General features: G+C 47.5%; 2 protein-coding genes across 2 annotated transcripts in view; both read right to left on the reverse strand.

Moving 5' to 3' along the window:
- The window catches only part of CDC20B (cell division cycle 20B), a 52,500-nt gene extending 49,020 nt beyond the window's left edge, over nt 1-3,480 (reverse strand). Inside the window, 1 exon segment of the mRNA XM_021380579.1 lies at nt 3,468-3,480. Coding sequence (XP_021236254.1) covers nt 3,468-3,480 — 13 coding nt within the window.
- MCIDAS (multiciliate differentiation and DNA synthesis associated cell cycle protein) lies at nt 8,089-10,134 on the reverse strand. Its single transcript, XM_021380580.1, has 3 exons — nt 9,403-10,134; nt 9,186-9,296; nt 8,089-9,058 (listed from the first exon to the last, which is right to left on the reverse strand). Exons 1-3 carry the CDS (start codon nt 9,661-9,663, stop codon nt 8,672-8,674), a joined length of 759 nt encoding a protein of 252 aa, XP_021236255.1. The 5' UTR covers nt 9,664-10,134; the 3' UTR covers nt 8,089-8,671.

Raw genomic sequence — 10,172 nt, forward strand, 5'->3', positions numbered from 1 at the left:
AGAAAGAAAGAAAGAAAGAAAGAAAGAAAGAAAGAAAGAAAGAAAGAAAGAAAGAAAGAAAGAAAGAAAGAAAGAAAGAAAGAAAGAAAGAATAAGAAAAAATAAAGAATTCAATAGGTAAAAAAGATATTTAATAGAGTTAGCTCTGTTAGAATATATTCTTTTTCTCTTTTAGATATTTGGCCATGAAATTCTGTGAGTTTTCTGGAACCAAAAGGTGCACACAGATAAGCCAGGAGGATAGACACTTTCAAAAATATCTTTGGGCAGAGACTGTAGGTTTACAGAACATGCAGCACAAGTCTCTGTTTTGGGGGCTCTGGGCTCTTTTGAACTATCAACACAGCAGAAGGCAAGCAAACAAGCAGACTTGAAAAAGGAAGTAAGATGATGACGTGCAAATACACCATCAAGCATTTTTTCATTTAGTTTAATTTGAAGTTATACATGCTCTGACCAGCAGGAATTATTTCATGTATTTTTCAGCTGGTGACTTGATAAACCAGATTAAAACTTATGCCCAGGTGCTACGTTCAGATAAATCAATGTGAGTAAGTAAAGCGTCGTCTCTCTGCCTAAGTACTGCACAGGCACCCATCACCATAATCTAGGAGCTCTCTAAAGTTTTCATTACCCTCCTTTCTTGTTGAGAAGAGATGAGCTGGTATCCTTCATTCTTGTCAGAGCAGTCATACGGGGAATGTGTGTTCTTTTCCTCTTAACACCTAAACCTGTTGCCTATTTTGCCTCCACTGATGGTTTTGTCCTTGTGGATCTTCCACCAGGGGGCGGGAAGTTTCCTTGTTCCACAGAAAGTGGATTTCAAGGGAAACGATTGTGGACAGAGAAACAATGTCTCAAGTGAAAAACTCTATTTCTAATCTGACTTTCTATATCAGGAAAAGCCAAACGTTGAATGGAAATCCTGTGCAGATAAGTGCCCTAGGAGAATTGCTGGTTGATTTTTTTTTTCAGTCAAGTTGAATCATTTCCAAAATTACAGTAAATTAGCCTCAAGTTACAATCACAGGGATGTGCAGTAAGGGGTGGAGGCTTGGGGCTTTCTGACAACAGGTACATTGGATTTTCAAGAGCAGACTGTAGTGTGGCAGACCCCAAGGATGCAGTACAGTCTAAAATGTGAAAAGAAGCAATGTACATGGATTTGCCCACTTTTCTGACATTTTTATCCTCTGCCTAAATTCACGCTTCAGAAGTTTTCATGTTTTAATTTTGCAAAAATTTTGATGTTACAAATAAAAATGGAACAATTCTAGAGCATTTCTACACTTGAATTGTCTTTGTTTTCACTTTTGAAGTGCTTAAATTACATATAGAAAGAAAAGCATATATCCCTGAGATGAACTTTTTTTATCTATCTGGTAACTCCACACATACCAGAAGCTGAAATTCAAACTCTGTAACTTGATTGAGTGCCCGTCCCTTGTTGGATATTACTCAAATGCTTTCATAGGATCCCAGAATCTACATCGTAAGTGCTGACTGAAAATAATGTGGCAATTTATTGAGATGTGTCTTTGTACAATAAACAAGTTAATCTGGCTAAATCTTTCATTAACATGGAAAGAAGTTAGGATTGTAATACATATATATTTACTGCTTTATTTAAACAGCTAAATACTGTTCAACACATAGTGAAGAATGCTTTTGTACTGAGGCTTAATTTTGGTATGCTAAATAACTATTCTTACAGTTAAAAAAAAAAAAAACAGAAATACAGAAAAATAAAAAGTAAAACCCATCTTACCTAGTAACAAATACTGATGTATCTTCAAAACTATTAGAGCATTTGAAACTACAGTACTGTTGTCTATTGCAGCCACTCAAAGTAACACTGACAGTAGTGGAAACTGAAGTTTCCTGTATCTGGTCCACTTCAGCTAAGAGAAGGTGAACCAGAGATAATGAATTTGGTAAATCGTGCTGCACTTATTGCTAGGATTGTTGACAAAGGAGCATCTGCAAAAATAAATAAATAAATAAATAAATAAATAAATAAATAAATAAATAAATAAATAAAATAATCCCAAAGGGGCCAAGTTTCAGAGCTGAATTGTTTGAGAAACATCCAGTGGTAAGGAATCAGACATACAGTGGTTACAGTATTTCATTGCACCTGCTACACAAAGAAGTGTAAACTGTAATAACCTTTCTACTTCTGAGCACTTAGAAGAATAAACGATTTGGGCTAGCATTTTTCTGATGATGTAATCACAAACTTAACCTTTTTTTCTAAGTCAAGGTTGTGTAAGAGTTCATACAGAAGTAACAACACACAGTTTATAAGTGCTTTCTGCAGGTTCATAGCTCCTCTGGCAGGTGTTGATTCTGGCATTAACCCAAAATCCCAAAATGAGACAAAAAAAAAAAAAAAAGATTTAATTTCGAGGATGTTGAATCCATTGCTGACAAGGAACTCTACTTACAAATAATGTAAAGCAAATATGTAACTGCAGATCTTGATTCCATCTGCTCTCAGATTTCTTCAAATTTAAAAAGGATTTTTCTATGACATGTGAAGAAATGGACATACTGTTCTATTTAATCTTTACAAGAGGTAGCACTGCACTTTAGGGCCTAAAAGTCGCATTGTAATTGTCTACTGCCTCTGTTTTAATGACGTACATACTGAAAATGCCAGAAAGCTTTGCAGTTTGTGGCTATTGCAGCCATGTTTTGTTTCCCTCTTTCACTTCATTACTTCCAGCAGCTGACCCCACCACCACACCAGGGCTGCAGGATGTGGTGGGAAAGGGCAGGTGCTGAGCACAGTGTTATGATGCTGGCATAGCTTTTATTGTGTTCTGGAAGAGGTGGAATGGCCAAAAAGGCAGAGCTGTCTGAGAGCAGCTGTCTGTTCAATGGGACAAAAGACCTAGAATAAGGAGAAAATCACAGAATGGCCTAGGATGGAAAGGGCCTTAAAGCCCATTGAGTTCCAGCTCCCCTTCCATGGACAGGATTGCCACCCACCAGCTCAGCCTGCCCAGGGCACCACCCAACCTGGCCTTGAACCCCTCCAAGGGTTGAGGCATCCACAGCCTCTCTAGCCAGCTCAGAGCCTTGCCACCTTCTGAGTAAAGAATTTCTTCCTGACACTTAAGCTAAATCTCCCTTCTTTTAATTTAAAGACATTCTCCCTTGTCCCATTGCTATTAGACCATGTTACTTGCCTGGTATCCTTCATTCAGAAAATGACTGTCAGAGTTCTGCTCTGATTTTGTGCACTTCTGTCACGGCCTTCCCAAAGTTGTCAGTCTCTTGTGGAGCCCTCTGTTCCTGCATCAGCCATGTCTCCCTCAGCTCACTACAAGTGCATTTCCACTTCAGTTTCAAAGTTTACTTCTCCGACTGTGGCTAATCAGCATCACAGTCTGCACATTACCACTGTGAGGGTATTTTACAGAGAAGTAGGAAGTAAAAATGCCAGGTTATGTGAAAATTACCAGTGGGGTCCATGTTTGAAAATGTGGTTGGGTTCAGTCTCTGCTGGCAATGTGCCTTGGGATGGATGGTGGGCATGTGACCTCAACAACACCTGCTGAGAGCAGAGTGGGGAGAGTGCAAGGCCATTGTCTGAATTAGCATGTTCCTCCTCAGAGTCCTATAATTCAAAAATGAACTGGGGCATTATCTTGTTGCTTCTGGGGTTTGGCCTTCTTCCCACCATCACATTTCCTCCCACCTGCACACAGCTACTCTGGGGCATCTCACGATATAGTCCAAAAGACATGATGACAACTTTTCAATCAGCTTTGCCGCTCTTCCACAGATTGTTTATTTCCACATAAAGAGCAAACTTTCTTAAAAACATACGCTGGATGTATCCTTGGCAGTGCAGATTCTATGCAGGATCAAGTGCCTGCCAGCTCATTCCTCTACTCTTGCTCATGGGTACACCTCCTCTCCCATATTACACCATAATTCTCAAGGGAAAAAGAAAAAAGAAAAGGGGAAAAAAAGGTGAGGAGAAAGGCATGGAAGGATGGGGTGTAGGAGCTGGCACAACCTGTGCTTTGAAATAGCTTCTTCATAAAGTCTTCTCCTGCTCCTCCCGTTTTCTGATCCACATACATGAATCTCTGGCAAAGCAAAACCGAAAGGCCAGTGGAGCGCAACAGGATGTTCCCAGCTCTTATGCCCTTGTGACCTCTTCTGCATTCCCTCTCCTCCTGACACAGTGACAGCCAAGGGTACTCTTTCACACATAAACCAAATTTGGATGGACTTCTCCCAGAAGCTACATTTTCCAACATGTTCCATAAAGCCATCCAAAGCTAATTCAAGTTGGATTATTAACCATCTTCCTAGCATTTACAGTATTACTGGTGAAGAAACAAAATTAGGTAGTCTAGACATTCTATCAACAATATTTAGAGTGGGCCCAAGATCCTACTGCACAACATAAACTAGAGGAAAATATCCCCTTTACAAAAAAAATGGACACTGAAAGTCCCTCATTTTCTCTTTAAAAGTGCTGTGAACTCCAAAGTCATAATATTTAGAATATAAAGCTGTAAAATTACAAGATAGTTTTTATAAATACCTCTATTTTTAATGAGATAAATGAACATACTCATGAACACAAATGTCTTTATCTGGGAGAATTCAGTGATTTAAAAAACATTTTAGCATGCAGATTCTGATCAACTTCCAGTGTTTTTTTTCACCAAAACTACTTGCTACATGGCTTACAATTTGTACGGCAACATACTTCCTCTCCTCCATACTTTTCCTCATGCTCCCATCTGTATCTCCAGCTCTAAAGAGGCTAGCTGGCATCCTCCAAGAGCCAGAAGAGGCAATTTCTGGTTATGAAGACCTGAGTAAGGTGCAGGAGGTTGGGACTGTGCCTCCTACCTTGCCCCAGATGGATGCAGTGACCAATACAAATCACACTACACCTCCGTGCTGCAGCTTCCCACCATCATTCAGTGACATTAAATGCCTGCAATGAGACTGAATTTCCAGCTGCTCTATTTCAACAAGAGAGTTCTATTTATAGCTGCACTGCCTAGACAAGAGGTTTGAAACTTTACCAAGTGTCTGTCACACGTGAATAAACTTGAAGACATTTCTTAATTTTTTTTTTCATAGTATTTCACTGAAGAGTATAAAGTAAATATTGAAAATAGTCAATGGCTATTGGAGTTTGAACAGGTGTTAGATGCAAGGCAGACATTGAGCTTGTTTCTGATATACCTACAAAGCCACTGTACCAAGGCAAACTGCAGCCTCTTCTGACCTCACAGCTTTAGTTGTTAAGACTGCACAACGCAGAATGTGAACAGCAGCCACTGACCAGAAGTAAGTTAATGTTCAGGAAAGATACAGGGGACGGCTGCTGTCATGTAAGCCTTGCTGCAAAATGTTTGTCTTCTCCCTCAAGTTACATATAAGTGCAATTTTATTCATAAAAAAGTATTCAAGAAACAAGATTAGAAAAGTCAGCAAAATTCCACTTCTCTGCAACCACCACACAGAAGATTTGAGCCCTGCAGCAGATGTTTGCTCCTCCAGCCATAGCACTGCATAGAACTTGCATTACAGCCTGAACCCCAACCCAGCAACAAAACACCCATGGTCCTGCTACCATCCAAGGAAACCCATGGGAGCAGAGGGGATGATTCTGTGGAAGTTATCTCCGTGTTCATGGCAGCTGTAGGAATGCATGTGCTTCAACAGCAGCAGCCAGTCTGAACAAACGAATCACCAAATGGTTTCAGCTGGAAGGGACCTTAGAGACTATCTGTACTGGCAGGGTTACCACTCACCAGATCAGGTGCCCAAGGCCCCATTCAATCTCTCCTTGAACACCTCCCATGTTGGGGCACTCACAGCTTCTCTGGGCAGCCTCACTGCCCTCCAAGGAAAGGATTCCTTCCTAGGCACAACCCTGTGCTTATGTACAAGTTCACACCAAATAAAGTGCATTTTTTTTCCTGTGGAGAGTAGCTAAGCTTCATGGACAGGCAGTGTTTCCCCTTTATGACACACTGAACAGCCTTAGCAACCCTCAAAGAAAATGCCATGATGAAACAGCTTTGGGTATCACCTCTAGACCAAAAAAAAGGCAATACTGCCAACAAAAAGAGCTTTCATGAGTAAAAGTTATGCCTGAAGTCTCCTTTGTCCTTTGCTGTCCTAAAGACACATAGGATTTCTGACTTATTATGCACCTATTTACTAAAGGAAAGTTCAACTTTCTGGTATTTCTTTTCACACAAGTTGTATCAGAGTTCCACTTATTTTTTTAACGCACACCTAAAGATTTATCCAATTAAAAACCCAGGTGCCCAGCACAAGACTTATGTGGAATTCAGGTCTCATGGCCCTTAAATACCTTTGCCCCATGCACTGGGGCACACACCCTGCCCACACAGAGCACAAAGCCAGATCTGCTGGATGTGGGGTTTCCAGGCATGTGTGAAGCTATGTGTGGTGGTGGTGGAGATCCACCTTTCTCAGGGCCTGATGGAGCAGCCATGCAGTGGGAGCGTGCAGAAGGGTCCCAGCTCCGTGCCCTTTTATCCCACCCACTGCTGCCTCCTTGACAGACAGAGAGCACGACTGTCCTTCCACAGCAGAGCTGAGGAAAGCTGTTGCATGGCTGCATTTAGTGTGCTGGACGTTTGGCCTCTTTTAATGGAGTTCCTGCATGGCAGTGTATACCTTAAAATAACACCTTTACAGTTTAAGGGTAAGTTCAAAGGGTAACACTATAGCAGCGTAACTATGTTTATGGTGTATCCTTATAACCACATGATGTTACATATCAGAGGTGTCTGTGTCTGATGATGCTCCCTGGAGTTACAGTGGGAAGTGATTCAGTCTCATTAGCCAGTTAACAGTCTGTCCAGCTAACGGGGATGAAAACAAAACCAACAACCAAACAGCATCTGTGGCCGTTCTGTGTTACTTTTCGATCATCACACCAGGACACCTTTAACACAGTGTACTGAGAGTGAAAGCGATCAGTAGAAACTTTTGAACAAGTTAGTTAACTGCAAAACTAAGTGAATGAGTGTGTACCTTTAACTCTGAAAATACAAAGCAGCAGTAAAAACAGTGCTAGCAACAGTCAAAGAGTGATCACTCTGTTAATGCATCCTCCAGAATTCTGCATTTCTCATGTGACACTAGGAATTAGTATGTCTATGAGAATTACAAAGTTGTGCTCACTACACATTTTGTGATTGATTTCATAAAACACAGGGATAGGAACTATATCAGTATATATGCTCCGTATATCTATATCTGTATACAGAGGAAATATCTGTACAAACTGCCTTGTGTTACCAGTTTACTCCCTGAGTGCAGCTCAGCACTCCTGCCCACTGCTCTCACACAGCATTTCTGCCACGGTGGTAAAGGTCTTCTCCTAAGAACTGAATGGCTCTGCTCTTGTCCCAGGGTCAAGCCTTCAGCATCCCAACCAGTGTTTCAGCACCAGCCCTGCTGGGATGTCTCTGCCAGAGAGCGGGGCCACAGCTGCTGAGGAACCGCAGTGCTGGGGGACAAGGAGGAGCAGGGGCACTGGGGCACCACAGATGCTGAGGGACCTCAGACCCTCGGATCTCTGTGGTCGCCCACGAGTCACATGCAGAGCGCTGAGGGCCGAGCCATGGCTGCCCTAAGAAGTGTTCCACTGAAACCACAGAATGCCACCACCACCATAGTGGTACAGCACAGTGCTGCTGGTTTGCTGTTAGCCTGCATGGTGTCTTGGGAAATCCAAGTGCTGAAAAGCAGAAGAAGAGATCATTTCACAGGTAACAAATCTCCATCCTGAGCAGAGCACAGTGCGTTCATTCATTCAGGTGCCACTGGAAGGGAAACCTCGGGGTGGGGGGGGTATTTTGTGCACAGTGTTGGTGTTTCAGCTTTGCAGCCATGGGGGCAAGTGACACACATCCACTCAGGAGACTGACACCGGCACCTCTCCTTGCTTCAGGCAACAGTGCTGAGTGGTAACAGCAGTGTACTCCATCCTAAAGTTTTCTCGTCGGGCACAGGGAGCAAAGGAGCTCCCTGAGGATGCGCAGCTTGCTGCTGGATCTGCTCTGATGAAAGCAAATACACACGTGTAATGCAAAACGCTGCAGTGTTAAATCAGTATAAACCAATGGCAATTTTAGGCACTGTTTAATCGTCACACTGAGTGCAAACACACATGGGCAGCTGCACACATGAAAGACAAAATGCAGTTTGTGAACACTGTGAATTTAAAACACCACGGTGCGGAGGGCACATACATGCAAACTCATCCGAGGGCTCGCTCCTTGTGGAGCCGCCTGCAGTCGCCGTTCCTGTCACAGCTGTAGTTTTCAGCTGCCGGTTTCCAGAGACGGTTCTGTGTTCCACTGCGTAAACCGGGCAGATTATCGTCGTACGGCGGCTCCACACCCATTAGCACGCTACTGACGGCGAGTTATCAGCCGGGCCGATGCAGCTCTCCCTAAATCCCCGCGCCGCAGCACCTCCCGAGGGCCGGCAGCCGCCTCGCCGCTCGGCCACGTGCGTGCACAGCGCTCTCTCCTCCCGCCCCTTCCGCAGCAAAAAGCCCCCCGCCGGCCTCGGGCGTCGGAAAATTCGTCCGTTCTCGTCGTCCCAGAGAGCAGCGCTGCCGGGGGAGGCACCCCGCGGGCTCTCAGCGCGGCACCCATCGGAAGCGGTACCCTCCGCCGGCGGTGCGCAGGGTGAAGGCGTTGCCCTGCGGGAAGGCCAACGTGCGGATGCCGCCTTGCTCGCCGAGGGCCGCCCTGAGGCTGCCGCCGCCTTCCAGCTCCGCGCCGCCGGGGCTCCGCGGGACGGCCGCGCGCGCCGTGCGCAGCCCGCGGAAGGCGCCGTGCAGGCGCGGGCGCTTCGCGGCGGGACTGCCCGCCAGGCTGCGCAGAGCCGCGCGGCACTGCGCCGACACCGCGCGCAGCATGCCGCCCACGCCCGCCGCCTCCGCGCCCCCGCAGCTCCCGGCGGGAGGAGGAGGAGCGGGAAGAGGAAGAGTCGCGCCGTCGGGGCGCTGCGGGAGCATCAGCTTCTGCCGGAGGGGAGAGAGAGGCTTCAGCGCACCGCCCCGTGGCCCCGCAGCGCCTCGCCTCGGCACCCTCCGGGCAGCCCGCCCCGCGCTACCGCACGTCCCGCTCCCGCCGGGCGGCAGCACTCACGTCGAGCACTGCGGCCAGCTGCCGGGCCTGGCTCGCCAGCTCCTTCAGCTGCACGTTGCTCTCCCGTAGCGTCGCCAGTTCCTCCTGCCTCTGCGCCAGCGCCTCCTGCAGCTGCGGGCACGAGTGGGCACGGGGCGCTCGGGACAGCCCCAGCGCCTGAGGAACACGGGGACTGGGCAGCGTCCCCAGCGGGATGACAGCCCGCCCCGGGCCCTACCTGGCTGTTTTCCTCCAGGGCATCCCCCAGCGCCTGCCGGTGCCGTTCGGCCGCGACCCGCCAGCACGGCTGCGATGACTCCGGGGGCTGCGGGAACTCCGCACAGGTGCCAAAGGCCACGTCCTCGCCGAGGGACAAGTCGAAGTCAGCGCAGTCGAGCGGCGGGGACGCCCAGGTGGAGGCATCTGGAGAGAAAATCCCGAGGGTGATGGCACAGGGCTGGGGGTGCAGACCCTGACTCACCATCCCCGTTCTGAGCATCCCCCAGTGGCCGTGTCCCTGCTGCGCACCCTGGCCCCACCTGGGTTTCAGTTCTACCCCTAAGGGGACGCGCTGCCGTGTCGACTGTCACGAGCATCCAAACACCCAAGAAAGCAAAAACCGAAGACCGAACGCAGCACCCAGATACTGTGTTACTCCACATCTGGCCAGGCGAGGACGGACATCTACTTGCCAGATATAAAATCATCGACGGCATCTCTGAGCTCCTGGAAATCGAACTCGGGCTCATCCTGCAGGCACGGGCCCTGGGGACGAAGGAAGCACGGTGAAGAGGCGGGGTTTGCCCCGATACGCGCAAAGCTCTCGCATCGCCGGGGCTATGCGGAGCCGGGGGTTACCTGCAGCGGGGCGGCGGGGCCGCTCAGGGCGGCGGGGAGAACGGGGCCGCGGGCTGCAAGGTCCTGCCAGTCTCGGGCGATGTGCGCCGGGGGCGGCGAGAGACGGCGGTGAGAGAGGGCCGGGGCCGGGGCCGGGGGCACAGCGGCTCC

The sequence above is a fragment of the Numida meleagris genome, chromosome Z (genome assembly GCF_002078875.1).
Source record: "Numida meleagris isolate 19003 breed g44 Domestic line chromosome Z, NumMel1.0, whole genome shotgun sequence".
Classification (NCBI taxonomy): domain Eukaryota; kingdom Metazoa; phylum Chordata; class Aves; order Galliformes; family Numididae; genus Numida; species Numida meleagris.

Bases quoted from the DNA above. Each gene is read 5' to 3' on its own strand.
- MCIDAS (XM_021380580.1), bottom strand. From the start codon at position 9,663: ATGCTCAGAACGGGGATGGTGAGTCAGGGTCTGCACCCCCAGCCCTGT. The intron at 9,297-9,402 runs GTAGGGCCCGGG...TCGTGCCCGCAG, and splicing joins CCCTGGAGGAAAACAGCCAG to CTGCAGGAGGCGCTGGCGCA. The intron at 9,059-9,185 runs GTGAGTGCTGCC...CCCCTCCGGCAG, and splicing joins AGCTGGCCGCAGTGCTCGAC to AAGCTGATGCTCCCGCAGCG.